The following is a 16320-nucleotide window of genomic DNA, read 5'->3' as shown; positions in this document are numbered from 1 at the left end:
AAAATAAAATTAAAAAGGGGTGTGATGTGGCTCAGTGGTTAAGTACCCCTGGTTCAATCCCACCAAAGGACAATTCATACATTTTTACATAGAGGTGTAAAATGTATGTAGGACTAAGTTCTGAGAATGACTAGGAGAGCAAATTCTTCTTGATTTGTCCCTCACGGTAGCCTCTAGAATGGGGTGTCCCAATTCCTGGCCTTTCAGGAAGATGCAGACTACTGATCCTTAAACTTCTCATTTCCACAATCCCTCCCCAACTATGCCCTCACCAAATTCCACAAGCTCATTTCTCTTGGCCCTTTCCAGGTGTCACTAAGAGTGCTGGTGGCCCAGTCTGGAAATCGTGTTTGCATCTTTGTTATAGGACACCTTGCACCCCAAGGAGGCAGACACATCTGATCTGTGTTCTCCTCAGGAGCCTTCTTCCTGTCTGCAAACTCTCTGGAAGAGGGGGCAGTTACACACACCCATGGAAGATTGGCGCTGCCTTGCTAGGTAATGAACAGTCTTGGTTGAAATGGCTGGTTTTTTTTTTTGTTGTTTTTTTTTCAGTCTGAGAATATTTGAAATACTTTCATTGTAAAAAAAAAAAAAAGTGAAATCATACAAAAGTGTATGAATATTGGCTCTCATGCCACTAATAAGGCTGTACAGGAAAATTGTATTGTATTGTATTTTTATCAAATTAAATCTGACTCCAAGGCCCTGTCCCACCAGATGGGTAGAAATTTGTTTCAAGGGAGCTTCCCTCATAGAGGAGCACAAAAATCCCAGGGTTTTATGAAATCTACAGTGTCCTAGGAACCACTCTGATATTTGTTCATGCCAGGTCACCACAAATATGTCCATTGTCCAAACATAAGTGTTCCCTTGAAAGCCACGTAGGCACATCATCTGTGCCAGGGACCGGGCTCCCAGAATCTGCCATTCAGTCATTCTGAAGGGGCTCTTCCATTCTGGGGCCCCACTGCGAGTCAGATTGCTTAGCTCATCCCCAGACCCTTCCCCACATCCCTCATGGTTCTAGAAGCTCGGACCACACACACTCACGCTCCTTTCTGCTTTCAGGACACTTATGTTTCCTCAGCAGGGCTCAATTTTCCACAAAAACCAGGAAGGGAAGTCTTCAAGGTTTTTGGCAAATGCTCCTAAAGCAAGCAAGTAGAAGGTGAGACTACCTTCTTGGACTGGAAGGAGGGAAAAGACACAGAGCAAAATATACATAGCTCTCATCTTTTTTTATTCTTCCCCAATAGCATAAGATAAAACTCAGTATATCAATATATTAGCCTCTGATATTCAAAGCAAAACACCAAAGTCGCCCTTTAGTCCCTCCTAATTCCTCTCCCAGAGCCGTCATTATCAAGATCTCAGCCAATGCTGGGTTGTCTTTTTAGTTAACTATCAGTTATCTAGTTGTAGGCCTTCTATAGTTAATCAATTTTAGTGACGTAGTAGGCCCTGAAGGGGCAACCAGGTGGGGGCAGGATAGATGTAGTCACAGCCTGAGGCAGAGATGGAAGAAAGCAGACATTCCAATACAGCTGGAAAATCTATGGTTAGAGAAATGCAGGACAGAGTAGCAAGTGCCAGAAGTGTTTAGGGAAGTTAGACAAGTTATTTTCTCTGGAGCCTGAGTTGCAAGTGGGGAAGAGGTAGGAGTGGGAAAGAAAGCCAAGGGGCAAGGCCGGAGGGCAGGGCCCAGTCCAGGCAGGGCCTTTTAAACTGGTTTAGGAGTGCAGACTTCATTCCAGGAGCTATTCGGAGCCTTGTGAGAGCTTTAAGTAAAGAGCAACATGCTCAAGTTAGCATTTTAGACTGCTTTGGCTGCATGAGGAGGGTAATGTGAACCGAGTTAGGAGGTTATTTCAGTTCATCAGGATATCAAGGATCGTGGCATGTGTTAAAGTAGTCTTAGTGAGAATGGAAGAAAGTGGACAAATAAGAGGAATATTTAGGAGGTAGAATTGTTAGAATTTAGTGATTGGATATTGATAGTTGGGAGTTGGAGGAAGAAGATGGAGGAGACTAGGAGGATAATATCTGGCCTGGGTAATAGATGAATGGGGTTCTGATCCCTAAGATAGGGAATCCTGGAGAGTAGTTTGAGGGGATAGAATGATTTGTTCCATTTTGAACAAGCTGAGTTTGAGGTGTCTCATAAAGATTCTTCAGGTAGAAGGGTCCAGGTTGCAGTTGGATATACGCGTCTAGAACTTGAGAGAAGACTAGTCTGCGACCTAGTCTTCTGTTGTGAAGAACCAAGGCCCAGTGGTTGGGTCACTGAGCACATTAAAAGTGAAAAGGGTCAGGCATGATAAGGCTCTGGGTTCATTCCCCATTACTGACAGAAAAAGCAAGAAAGAAAGATGGCTGGGTGCAGTGGCATACACTTGTAATCCCAGAGGCTTGGAGGGCTGAGGCAGGAGGATTGCTAGTTCAAAGCCAGCCTCAGCAAGACCCTGAGCAACTCAGCAAGAACCCTAAATGAAAATATAAAAAAGGTTTGGGGATGTGGCTAAATGGTTAAGCACCCCTTGGTTCAATTCCAGGTACCAAAAGAAAAAAGAAAAAGAAAAAGTAAACTGATCTTCATTTTTATTCTTTTTTAGTTTGACTTATTCTTCGACTTCTTTCCATTCCTTTTGATCTTTGCCACTTGCTAGCTGTGTGTTCCTGGGTGTGCTGCTTAACCTTTTACTGCCTCTGTTTCCTCATCTTTAAAATGAGGACAATAATAGTTTCCATCTCATAGTGTTGTCATGCTTAGAGCAATCGCTGGCCCACAGTAGTTAATAAATATAAACCACAATATGGTCCTCCTTGTTTCTATTAGCATGGACAATGACCCCGTTCATTTGGAGTTCTGTGATTCCAGAGGATGGAGTCAGACAGCTAACTTCTAATCTCTTGTAACCTTGACTTCTCTGAGCCTCAAGCTCCCCTTCTTTATGTGGGGATGATAATACCTACTTCATACTTAGATAATGTCTGAAGCCCTGGCGTGACAGAGACATTTACTAATGATTAATCTTCCATTCCTTCTTCCATAGTTGTTGGTTCAGAATCAGGCAAATCTGGTGACGCAGACCAGGTTTCCTGCTTCTGTCTTGTTCTGCTTTGTAGATGCTGGTTCCCAGTTACACCCTGGGGGCAGAGTGGTAGGTAAATATTTGCAAATTCTTCTGTACTGACTGCTCATCTCCAAAATGACTTGCCTCCTGTCCCTGTCAACCCTCTTGTCAATGAGAGGCTTCTTGGGGTCATCATGAGAATGCTGGACCACTGGGGGAGGTGGCAGAGCAAGCAGAGCCGTGGGCCTGCGGGTGCCATGGTGACACACTGTAGTATTCCAGCTACTTGGGAGGCTGAGGCAGAAGGATCTGAAATAAAAAGGACTGGGGATGTAGCTCAGTGGCAGAGCACCTTTGGATTCAACCCCCGGTACTGCAACACAGAAAAATGAAAAAGGCAATGGGCTTCTGTTGTCTTTTCTTCCTTCCTTCCTTCCTCCCCTTACAAGGCCAGCGATGGAACTCAGGACCTAGCACATGCTAAGCAAGTGCGCTACCACTGAACCACATCCCAGCCCTTTTGTTCTACCAGAGCAGCTAACTTCTAATTCTTTACCACACCAGATGAGATCTCTACAGTCACCAGGGCAATCCTTCTCAAATGGTCTCTGCCCCATGACTTGAGTGCAGCCTTGTCTCCTGTCTTCTCTTTCAAGACAGACCTATCTTCCTGCAGCCCGTCTCAACCTGGTGTCTGGGCACAAGTGGCTTCCTCTGCCAGGAACATGCCTCTCCATCCCCATCCCTTTTTGTTGGTCCACTAGGTAGACACGTACCTGTTCAGCCCCCATGGAAGCTTCAAGTCATCATCTCTGTCCTCCATGTAGGATTAGTAGTCCCCTCTTCTTGTGTTCTCCCACAGGCCCTTGAACAACTGGCATTGTAACCTCATAGCACAATGTGTTCACCTGCTTGTTTCCTGAGCTGCTTCAAGGCAACAATTTCTCTTATTTGTTGATGACTCCTCAGTACATTGTACAGTGCCTGGCACTCTGGGGTCCTTCGGTGTTGGTAGAATTAAGAAATGAATGAATGTATAGACAGATGAATGGATAGGTAGACAAATGAATCAAGTTTATTGAACCAGGAGCTATAGCTTCACTCAAGTGATTACAACCCCAACCTTTTTCTGGGGACAGGGGCAGGTAATCTTTTTCCCTCACTAAACTTTAATCACCACCAACCCAGTAGTACTTAAATTCTCAGAGCAAGATTGAAATGCCTTCCTATTTAGACATACCCAGCCCAGAGATTTTTATTCACAAGGACACAATTCAAAGCAAGGTAGCACATATTTATTGAGAACATACTATGTTCAAGGGACTATAGTGATCCAATGAGAGGAAATAGCTGAAAGTGCTTTCAGAAAGTGACTGTGTTTTTAAATCTATCTTCAACATTATCATCTTCATAAATTCAAAATTCTCTATGGTTTCTCTGGTGGTTCCTTCTGGAAATCCTTCAGACTTCAGCATCAGTAGAGAGGGAAATGTGGGCAGCTCCCTAGTAGGAATTCCTTTCTTTCCAGGATACACTGAGTTTCCATCATCTGGGAATCCCTGGTGCATAGGATTATCCAGAATGAAATAAATTATACTTTGTTCTCATAGCACTCTGTCATTTTATTTAGGGAAAGTTGTATTCAAGTGGGTTTGAGAATCATCTTGAAAGAGAAGAGTTTTAGTAGGGCAGTCTCATCCCTTTGATGAGGGGATCCTCAAATTTCTGGTAGCTCATGTTGGCCCACTTCCCTTTGAATCATTCATTGTTCAGCATCAGCGGGGCTTAGAGGCACAGGGGCTTGGACTGGACCTTCAGAATAGATGGGCCCAGTTGGCTCCATCTCTACTGCATCATTCCTGGGGACAGGATGAGCTCCTAGGAATTATGCTAGCCAAGGTTTAAGCCTTATCCAAGCCTCCTCCCAAGATAGTCTCTTCTCCCTACCAGCACCTTCCTTGATCCTGTTATGGGCATAGGGAACAGGCAAAGGGGGAGAGTGGGAGAAGCAAAGTAGCATCAGCTTAGATGACACATACCATGGGAGGGATGAGAATCTATAGGATGACAGCTGCTGGGGGCATCCCAGGAGGCAGGAGGCACCAGCAACACCCAGTTACTACTACTGGGAAGCAAGGGGAGAAGCAGGATTCTGAAGGCACTGATATAGGGGATACTTTCCTAGCCTGAGGCTTTTGGAGCAGTTAGAAAGACGGGGAATTGAGAAACTGGGACCAGAAAAGGAGCTCTCTGCATCTGGCCAGTTTAGAAAAGCAGGGCTGGAGGGTTGTTGGAGCTGCTTCGCAGCTGGAGACCCTTTCTCCAACCTGTCCTCCCACCCATATTCTTGGCCCCAGCACCCCTGAAATGACAACTACTGGTTACTAGCCTACTACAAAGCTATCCAGTAATAAGGCCCACTCTTTGGTAGCACCAAAAGACCTACCTGGGACCTGTCTAGGACAGCGTAGAAGGGCTTGGTTCTCATTCCTACCCCCTAGAGCCTTCCTAACAGAGGTCTTTGTCTCTCTCTCTCTGCAGTCCCACCCCCTGTATCTGTGTAATGCCAGTGATGACGACAATCTGGAGCCTGGATTCATCAGTATCGTCAAGCTGGAGAGTCCTCGACGAGCCCCTCGCCCCTGCCTGTCACTGGCCAGCAAGGTAGATTCACACTTGACCCTCCACATGCCCTGAATATACCCAGCTCCAGGCTGTAAGAGGCCCCCAGGCTCTCTTGTCCCCTTGTCGCTTAAAAGTGATATGTTTGGGCTGGGGCTGTAGCTCAGTGGTAGAGCACTTGCCTAGCATGTGTGAGGCACGGGGTTCGATTCTCAGCACCACATATAAATAAGTAAAATAAAGGTTCATTGAAAACTAAAAAATGTATTTTTAAAAAACAGAGTGATATGCTTGATTCCCTCAGGTTTTCCTCACCTGTGACTGGTCAGAGAGAGGTGAAAATCCATGCCTCTGACTTTTCTCCACCAATCATCACCAGCAGAACTTTTTGACTAGCTGCCCAGCCTCCTCCTCCCTCGCTTAGGAATTCCTAAGCCCCTTCTCCTGCCCAGCATCAGAGCAAAGAGGATTCAGATGAAGGGCTCTTCCATCCTTCAGAAATATTCACTGAGCACTTTCGCAAGAACAGCAAAACAGAAGTCATTGCCCCTACCCTTAAAATGTTTGCTCGTTTTTCTGAGGTTGCGAACTGCTGGCCCACAAGCTAGCTTTGGCTTGCACATGGGTTGTGTTTTAGCCCACACAATGACTTTTCAAAATGTAGGTTAATTGCCACATTTAAAGATTGGATGTGTTTATATAAAACTCCACATTTTCAGCTTTTCTGGAAGAAAACTCAGAAGCTCCAACAGCACTTGCCCCACATTCTCACACGCCACAGTTGGCAGGAGCTACCCGGGAGCTGCCCCCTCTATAACTTTGGGCTCCCTCTGTTTACCATGCTCTATTCTGCCTGGCCACCTCACTGGCCCTGGAAATATTTGTGCTTGTGACTCCTGCTTTAATTAATAATGACAGTTGCTATTTTCTGTGTGCTTACCACTGTGCCCAGTGGCACACAGGACAGATTCTTTGTCTTTATCATCTCATTTACTTTTCACAACAATCTGGAAAGGCAGGTATTACTCTCCATTTGGCATAGGAGGTAAGTGAAGATCAGAAACATTAAGTGACTTGCCAGGGCAACACAACTCAGAAGGGGTGGAGCTGATATTTGAACCCAGCCCTGTCTGGTTCTGAAACTTAGGTTTTTAATCTCTCTACTCTGCTGCCTTCCATTCTAGCTGGAAAATTTGAACGCATGCGTAGAGTATATTTAGATTGTATGTAGCACAGATGGGTGTACTTGGGGGGAGGGCCCTGCTTTCAGGATTGGTGAGAAAGGAGAGTAATACCCCTAATCTTCGTGCTGGTTCCTTGTACTCAGGCCCAGATCCCCTGGGGATTTCCTGATCCTCCTGAGATTCTTAAGGAAATAGCCTGGGGTTTTTAACTCATCGCACAGAGGGCAGGATATGGGCAAATTCTGAATATGGCTGAGTTGGGCTGTAGCTCAGTAGTAGAGGGCTTGTCTAGCTTGCACAAGGCCCTGGGTTCAGTCCCTGAGCCCCCCACAGGTAATTGATGATATTCTCCTGGCCTGGCCATGCTAATGCAGGAGGGGTTCCAGGAGAGGTAGAAAGCAGGGGCTGGGTCACATGTGGAGGAGCTGGGGACTGTGGCATCCCTACAAAGCTCTGGAGATCTTTAATGAAAGCAGAATTTTGTTAGGCTGAAGCTGCCCTGTTTGACAATTCATTTATTCATTTGGTTACCAGCCTGGTCTCTATCAGGTCGAGTGTGAGTGTGAACAGAGCACGTGTTGGGGGTGACGGGGAGGAAGGGCTCAGAGAAACTCTGATGCGTTTTTTGTTTCTTTCTTCCTCTCCTCCTCCTCTTCCTCCTTCTTCTTTACCTATTTTAAAAGACAAATATATTCATCTGGACTTTTTACAGAAATTTGTAACTAAGCTCTTGGAAATGTCTAAAATTCTACCACCCAGGGTTCCACTGTTCTTTTAATGTAGCACATGCCTTCACAGCACAGAAACACTTGGTCAACTGACGGTGTGTCCACAGGGAGGCTTCTCTTTGCCTCTGGAGGACTGCACTACTGTAGAGAGCTGGGACAGGTACACAGACACTGTGATCAGCACCCTTTGAAGTGTTGTTTGGCTTTTGTTTCCATCACCATAAAATGAGACTTTGATTTCTACCCCCATGATTATAGAGATGAAAATGATGTGTGTCAAGTGCCAAATAGTGCCTGAGTTAAAACAAACAGAAAACCATAAACCGTTAGGGTTAGAAGGACTACCTGGACCGCACCTGGGCTGCTGCCTTGTGACCACAGTCCCTGCTTCCTCCCCTGCATATAATCCTTGCCTGGCTTCTTCCTGTCACTCCGTGGGAATTACTCTAGCCCCAGCCCATGGCTTCTGATTGGTCAGGCCCAAGGTTTTCTTTCTGCAGGTCTCATCCTTTGATCTGACCAAGTAGCTCCTACCTGGGCTCTTGGCTCAACAGAGGTCTGTGAAGGTAGTAATGTGAGTCTTTGAGCTACTTCCAAGATTTCAGAACTCCCTCAGGCTTGACTGAAATATTTGTTTATGCTTTTGGTTGGAATTCTATCAGTTAAATATGTTAATACAAATTATCTCATGGGAACATGAGTTGCATATAGTAAATGTTGTTAGTTTAGTAGAGCGTATATATTTTTTAATATAGCCCATGGGAGGTGTAAAGGTAAGTTGAAGTCTTTGAAGAGGAAAAACTTGAAAACCATATACCCAAATTAACTCTGTCCTGGTTTTTCCTATTAGTATCAATGTTGCTGCCATCATTGACAGAGCTGGGACTTGTGAGACTTGTGAGAGTTTGAAGCCTGGTTCCCCCACTGTTCCTCAGTGTGACCTGGGCATTTTAGCTCACCTGTCTGAGCTTCTTTTTTTTTTTTTTTTTTTTTTGCAGTGCTGGGGATCTCTGAGCTTCTGTTTCCTCATCTATAGAAGCATAATAATAATGGGACGTATGTCGTAGTAGTCATGAGGATTTAATAAGACAGTACAAATGGAAGCTCTTAGCCCTATGCCAAGCATGTAGTAACCATTCAATAAATGAGTGCAATTATCATCCTATCATCATCAAAGACACCATTATCCCTCTGGTTTTTTTTTTTTTTTCTTCTTTTTTTGGTGTTGGGGATTACACCCAGGGCCTCACATGCTGTAGTATGAGCTACACCTTCATCATTAATTCCAAGCTTGTATAGTTCACAAGTCTGTATATAAGGCTATTTTTTATCTCCCTTGCTCTTCTCTGAAACCCTCACCATAATTCTTTGGGACTTTTCCATTCTTGTCACCACCCCTACCCAGTCACCCACATCGGTTTCTGTTTCTTCATTTCCACACTCATCCTAGTGATAAGCCTGGTCCTTATCATCTCACGCCTGGACTAGTGCAGTGGCCTTTTGCCTTGTGGAAAGAGTTAGATCTGGAGAGAAGCAGGTGGATGCAAGCCCTGCCTCTGTCACCATGGAAACCACTACTCAGTGGTTAAGGGCAGGCACTCTGAAGGCAGAAGTCCTGGATGGGAGTCCTGCCTCTACTGCTTATCAGTTGGTAACCCTATGCAAGTTATTCTGTCTCTCTGAGTCTTGGTTTCCTCAACTCGAAAGTGGGGCTGATGACTATCTTGTAGAGGAGTAAGGTGTAAGTGAAATCGTGTATGCAGAGCATGTGGTAATAGCTGATATAATAACACCTAATACTTAAGGAACACTTACTATATGCCAAGCCCTATTTTAGGTGCTTTCCTTGGATTAATTTATGTAGTCCTCACAACACCACTTTGGAGTAGATCCCACTGCTATCCCACTTTACAGAAAGGAAAATCAGCACACAGACAAGTTAAGTATCTTGCTAAAAGTCTCACAGCTGAGAGTTGGTAGCACAGTCAGGATTCAAATCCAAGCAGTCTGGGCAGAGTGGATCTCAATAAAGGTTGTATCTTTTTTCCTTCTTTCTACCCTCCTTTCCAGTCTGGAGGAATTCCATTTCTCCTATTGAAACTTTCCTGCCTGGTGCAGCCCAACCAGCCCAGTAGAAGCAAATATTCCTCCCTGAGCACACCGGCAGCAGTTAGGGGCCTGGCTCATGCTGTCAACGTCACGTTCTGCTCCGTCTACATTTCATGGAGGTGCCTTGGTATAGGGAAGAAGGCAAGGGCCTTTCCTCCCCTACCCCCACCTCAAATGAACTGCCTCACGTTGATCTGTTTTGTATATTGAATATTTGTATAAGATCAACATCTGGGCTGGGGCTGTAGCTCAGTGGTAGAGCACTTGCCTCACACATGTGGGGCATTGGGTTCTATCCTCAGCACCACATAAAAAGGTATTGTGTCCATTTACAACTAAAAAACTTAAAAAAAAAAATCAACATCTGACAGATCGTGGAGGGAAAAGCATTCTGAAGTGAAAAATGTTGAACTACTGGTCTATTCCATTCATTTGTGCTCTAGAATATTATCAACATTATAATTTGTGTACAGTCATGCCTTATCTCCACAACTAGATCGTGAGCTGTTCTAGAGGGCCTGGCCTATGACTTGGTGCTTACTCAACCTTGGATGAACAAGAGATGTACAGACGGTGTCACGTGGTCTGGAGGGGACAATCTAAGGCCTAGAGAAGAGCAGTGGCTGACCAGTGAGCAAAGGCAGGATTTCAGCTTGCTCTCACTGCTCACTCTAATAACTCATGGGCAGGCTTGCTTGTTGTCCTTAGGGCTGGCCCACTCTGAAGTATCGAAAAGATCTCTGAGTTGTCTTTCTGAAGCTCAGTTTTCTGTCCTATGGCCCTACCCACCTTCTGTCTGTCTTCCAGATTCTAGTCCCCAAAGATGTAGTTTTTTTCTCCCTACATCCTATTCACTTGGGTGCAGGTGGACAGGAGGCATGTAGAGCCCTGGATTAGGCTGCCATCTGTCCGCAGATCTTGCTTTTTATTCCTAGAATTCTGGACACAGGAACCCACTGCCTGAAAGTCCTGTTTGTTTTCTCCTCTTGGCCAACTCTCTGAGCTCTTTGATCACTTTTACAACTTTGTAATTATGGCCTGTAATGTGTTCGGGTGTTTGAATGTCACGATAATTGCTTTCTACTGTTCCTACCCCAATTCTTCAAAGAGAGAGGGATGGATAAGCAAGAAAATCTCCAAAGAAACAAGTCTCCTACATGCTATTCCAGGCCAGGATGGGTCCAGGGTTTTATCTGGGGATAGGAAACCTAAGGTCCCTACTCCATGACTACTGGAATGTGAAATTGCCAGTAGAGTTCCCCAGTCGGTGATTCCTTTCCCCTGTCACCACTCCCTCACCCTTACTTGGAAGGCTCTGAAGATAGGGGAACTTTTTCCTGCCTGTAGGAGCCTAGGTGGGACAATGGAAGCTATGACTTCTCAGTTCCTTCAGTGATTCCATTCTGAAATCCTTCTGTGAATTTCCAATAAATTAGCCTTGGCTGGGCCCAGGCCGGGCCTGAATGCAGGTAGAGAACCCAGCCCAGCTCCTGGGAGAAGGAAAGACGGAAGAGGGAAGTTATCCTCCTAAGCAAAATGGGGCCCCCGTTTAAGTGTCTCCACCACCCTCTCCCACTCCCCTGCCTGCAGGCAGCTGGTTCTGAGGGGCCCCTAGCCTCTGCCACTGCTTGGGGAGTAGGGAGCAGGGAGCAGGAGCAAGGAGCTGCTCCCAGCCTGCCTGGCAGGAGACCTGCCCCAACAGGCTCTCCCTGGAAAGGCAAGCAGAGATCAAAGCCCTGAGAGATGAGTAAGTCCCAACACTGGCTCCTCTTGCTGCCACCACCACTTACAGTAGGGTTAACTCTTTCATTGCCTGCTGAAGCCCCCAGAGAGTCCACAGGGGCTGGGATGGGAGGTCACAGTCTGATGCCATAAAAATGACCCTTTTCTCCAGGGAGGAAGGCTGGAGAGTGGCTGTGCCCAGCAAGGAGACCCCACACCAGGCCAAGAGCAGCCCCTTGGCGGTGCCTGTGCCTGTTGTGGGTTGGTGGTTTGCTGCTGCACCTCCACCCCACTCCTACCTCCCCTGACTCCTCCTCAGCCCTAGATCCTTGCTTCTTTTTCTCGTTCTGGCTCTGCTCTTTGCTCTGCCTTGTGGCTAGGTTCTACTTCCCCAACTGCTCTTGGAGTCTTTGGTGACCATGCAGGTGCATGTGCACAGTTGTGTCCTTCTGGAGCAGCTTCTCAAGTCCCTCGCCACTAGAGTCACCCTAAAGGAGAGGATGAAGGGATAAAGCACTGGACAAGGTTTCCTCTAGGTCCTGGAATCGCAGTCGGAGAGATTTGGCAATCTGAGAGTGGTGGGGACCGAGCCTGTGAGATGGCTTTCCACGGAGGGTAGTCTGGTGGGAGCAATGTCCCAGGCTGTCAGGTGCTCTGCCTGAGCAGGGGATGCTTCCCGGGTTCCTCTGTCAGGAAAGGCTGGGTCCTGGAGAGCCCAGCTCTGTTCCCAAGTTCTATCCTCTGCTCTCTTCCTCTTCTTCTGTGTCCTCCTCCCACTTGAGCCCTGAGGGCAGGGCAGGGGCTGTCCTTAATTTGTCCTTCACCTTAGAGCCAGAACCATCACTTGGTACCCAGTAAACCCTTAGGTTTGTTCCATTTTGAAAGGAAAGACAGAATGTTACCTTCTGAAGGCAGTGGGACCTGGGTGGGCTCAGGATGCAAGGCAGGGGGTCCTAGGCTCCCTGACTCCTTGCATGTGGACGCGTGAGTGTGCAGAGGTGTGGTATGTCTAACGTCTTAGGAAGGGATGGGTGTGAGAGCTGAGGCCTGGTGGCAGACAGTTTGTGTCTCTGCAGGCCCGGATGGCTGGAGAGCGAGGAGCCAGTGCAGTTCTCTTTGACATCACAGAGGATCGAGCTGCTGCTGAACAGGTACGCGGGGACATGGGGGTGTTGGAGAAGGGAATTGGATGAAGTTCCCAGTTGGAGGAAAAGTCACAACAACCTTGTGGATACTTTCTCTGTAGCTGCAGCAGCCTCTAGGGCTGACTTGGCCGGTGGTGCTCATCTGGGGTAATGATGCTGAGAAGTTGATGGAGTTTGTGTACAAGAACCGGAAGGCCCATGTGAGGATTGAGCTGAAGGAGTCCCCTGCCTGGGTAAGCACACAGAACCTCCAGCTTTGCCATTGCACCTGCTGTCACCTATACTTTGTTTTGTGGCACCAAAAGCTCTCAGACCCCTGGAGCTGAAAGAAACTCCAGAAACCCTCTGGTTCAAGTTCATCCCTCATCTTCGTGCCTCTGGGCAAGTTTTTCTCCCTCTTTGGGTCTCATCTACAGAATGAACGGGTTGACCCCAAAAGTTCTGAAATTACTTTCAGCTCTGTGGTTTCATGGTGTGGAGCAGCAGAGCCTGCAGGCCTAGCTCCCTGATCCATGAGTCCTGGTGGGTGCTTCTCCACTAGCCAGGAATCTCACCCAGCCGATCCACCTTGCAGAGGGGTCCCTTTCCCCCTTTTCTCTCAAACACATGGGTTTCCACGTAGTACTTCTCATAGCTGCACCTGCAAAACCCTTTCCTATGAGTGCCCTGGTCAGAGAGGGACTGCCTAATCCCACTTCTGGTTCATGCCTTCCTTATCCTCGGACTCAAGGCAACCCCAGCTCTCTGTGTGTCTTCTGCACTCCACTGTCTCCTCCCAAATTGGTCCATTTCCTTGTGAAGGGTGATCCTTTCCCTCTCCTTGCTCCCCAGCCAGATTATGATGTGTGGATCCTCCTGACAGTGGTGGGCACCATCTTTGTGGTCATCCTGGCCTCGGTGCTGCGCATCCGGTGCCGCCCCCGACATAGCAGGCCGGTGAGCAGTGTGGGCTTCCTGGTGGAGGTGGGCATGGGTATGTGTGTGGGAGGGAGGGGGACTGGAAGGAGAAAGTGAGGAAGGCAGGCCCCTTGATGCCCATGAAACCATCCACTGACATCTAAGTACCCTAACGTCTGCTCTGTTGATTTCTGGCAGCTTCTCCCCGTATTGCTCATCCATTCATTCCCCAAATATATTGAGCTGTTATTGTATCAGACACTGTCCTGGTTGTTGGGAATAGCATAGTGAGCAAAATCCACAAAAACCAGACCCTCAAGGAGTTTTTATTCTAGTGGAGGAGACAGACAATAGACTAAATAAATAAATAAATACTTAAATGATATTTTAGATAGTAGAAAAATAAAACAACTAAAGGGAAAGAGAATGCAAGGTAGACATGTTTTTTTTTATTTTTGTTTTTTTTACTTATTCATATATTTATTTATTTGCAGTTCTAGGGGTTGAACCCAGGGGTGCTCCACCACTGAGCTACATCCCCAGTTCTATTTTTTTTTTAATTAGTGATGGACCTTTATTTTATTCATTTATATATGGTGCTGAGAATCAAACCCAGTGCCTCACTCATGCTAGGCAAGTGCTCTACCACTGAACCGCAACCCCAGAATCCCCAGTTCTTTTTATTTAATTTTTTTTTTTTTAGTTGTTGATGGTCATTTATTTTATTTATTTATATGTGGTGCTGAGAATCAAATCCAGTTACCTCACACATGCTAGGCAAGGGCTCTGCCACTGAGCCACAACCCCAGGCCTATTTTTTATTTTGAAGCGGGGTCTCACTAAGTTGCTAAGGCTGGCTTTGAACTTGTGATCCTCCTGCCTCAGCCTCCTGAGTAGCTGGAATTCCAGGTTGTGAGCCACAGCTGGATTACAATGATCTCCCTTAAGTTTTAACATGACCACTCTTACCTGTGTGATAGGCAAGACTGGAAAAAGAGAAACCAAAATGGGAGGCTATTACAGGAATCCAGGTGATAGTAATGGTGGCTTAGATTAGGGAGGTTGCAGTGAAATTGGTGAGAAATTGTTATTCTGGGTGTATTTCAATATATTTGAAGGCAAAGTCAACAGGTTTACTAATGAATTGGTTGTGAGTTGGGAGAGAGGGAGAGGGAGGAGACAAGGATGGCACCGAGATTTTTGACCTGAGCAATTAAAAGAATGGAATTGCCATTTATAAGATGGAAAAGATGCGGGGAGGACTGCTGTGAGGTTGGGGTGGTTAATAGAATTAGGACTTCAAGTTTGAACATGTTAAATCTGACATGTCTACTAGATATCCAAGTTACAATGTCAAGCAGCAGTTAGTTAAGAAAGTATCTATCCTGGGTCATCAGAGGAAGAAAAGCTTAGTGGAAGGAGGTAGGCAGGAGCTGTGAAGGGATAAACTCCCAAGGGTGGCCAGTTGACCGTATGTTCTAACTGGGTGACTGGGAACTAAGTTCAAGCTAGTGCCTGTGAGTGAAGAAACAGAAACCTTTGCCTCATTCTGAGTCCCACTCCTCTTCCCAGGACCCGCTTCAACAGCGAACAGCCTGGGCCATCAGCCAGCTGGCCACCAGAAGGTACCGGGCCAGCTGCAGGAAGGCTCAGGCTGAGTGGCCAGACTCAGGTAGCAGCTGCAGCTCAGCCCCTGTGTGTGCCATCTGCCTGGAGGAGTTCTCTGAGGGCCAGGTAAGGCAGGCTTGTGGTTCACCTCCTTGACCAGGACAGGGAGACAGATTGAAGCTAAGGTGGGGCCGACAGGCTTAGAGCTGGCATGGGTGCCCTGGCTATGTCTGTGTCTTGTGTATCTTGCATGAGACAGAGGGAAGGGACTTCCTTGGGATTTGGTCACTCTTCTGGTCTTCCTGGAGAAAAGCACTATTGTTTGTTGAGAGAGAAGCATACACCAGACCTCAGTGGTACTTTAGATGCATTATCTCATTTCAGCCCCTTAACAGTGAAAATGGGGGTAGATTTGCCTTTCATCCTTATTTTACAGCAGAAAACTGTTAAGAAACTTGCCCAAAATCATGCAGCTAAATGGCAGTATTCAAATCCACATGATACCAAAGACCATACCCTTTCCATTCTCGTGTGAGGTCTTTTGGAATGAAGTGAATGCAGTAAAGAAAAGATCAAGGAATATCCTGGACCTCGCCCCTCCTATGATCAGAGAAACCTTTGGTTTGGATGCTTTTGTTTTCTCCAGGAGCTTCGGGTCATTTCCTGTCTCCATGAGTTCCATCGCTCCTGTGTGGACCCCTGGCTACATCAGCATCAGACTTGTCCCCTCTGCATGTTCAACATCGTAGGTAGGAGCTGGGTCAAGGACTCCCCTGTGTGCAGGCAAACAGATCTAGAACGTGGCTTCCCTCTGGGAAAGGGTTTCTGCTGTGAAGCTGAGGAGAAGGAACTGTCACAATAGTCGTTTCAGCTGTACACTGCTTAAGAGCATCTCATCTGAGTGGGGAAGGTGAATTCAGATCATAGACATCTTTATTATCTTAAAAATTGTTTGAAATTTATGACAACTCTGTTCATTCTAAATCTGGGTGATTTGTGTATTTATTGGTCCAATTTTCTGTCAATAAAGCATCCCATTCTAACAAAATTAATATTTATGACAACTTGCTAAAAGATGAAAGTGAAATAAATTTATCAAAGAAAGAGAACCTTTTGCTAATTCACCCAAAAGTACAATATGGGTATCAGTGGCCCTGGGTGAAAGAGTCCCAAATGACTGGTGGGAGGAGCAGGGAGTAGCAAAGGAGTCCCAGAGCCAGGCAACTTA

At 46.4% G+C, this 16320-nt stretch overlaps 1 protein-coding gene across 4 annotated transcripts in view; it reads left to right on the top strand.

Annotated features, from left to right (window-relative positions):
• Positions 1-16320, top strand: part of Rnf43 (ring finger protein 43) — a 59951-nt gene that overhangs the window by 38808 nt on the left and 4823 nt on the right. For 3 of the 4 annotated variants that reach the window (XM_047546394.1, XM_047546392.1, XM_047546391.1), the window contains 6 exons: positions 5619-5741; positions 12519-12593; positions 12689-12820; positions 13419-13523; positions 15057-15218; positions 15739-15841. In XM_047546394.1, the coding sequence (XP_047402350.1) occupies positions 5619-5741; positions 12519-12593; positions 12689-12820; positions 13419-13523; positions 15057-15218; positions 15739-15841 (700 nt within the window). Of the gene's footprint in view, positions 1-347; positions 499-5618; positions 5742-12518; positions 12594-12688; positions 12821-13418; positions 13524-15056; positions 15219-15738; positions 15842-16320 lie in introns of those variants that run through there. The other variant, XM_047546395.1, reaches the window with a different exon arrangement.

The sequence above is a fragment of the Sciurus carolinensis genome, chromosome 3, assembly GCF_902686445.1.
Source record: "Sciurus carolinensis chromosome 3, mSciCar1.2, whole genome shotgun sequence".
In the NCBI taxonomy this organism is placed as follows: Eukaryota; Metazoa; Chordata; class Mammalia; order Rodentia; family Sciuridae; genus Sciurus; species Sciurus carolinensis.
This window is presented reverse-complemented; position numbering and strand designations above follow the sequence as displayed.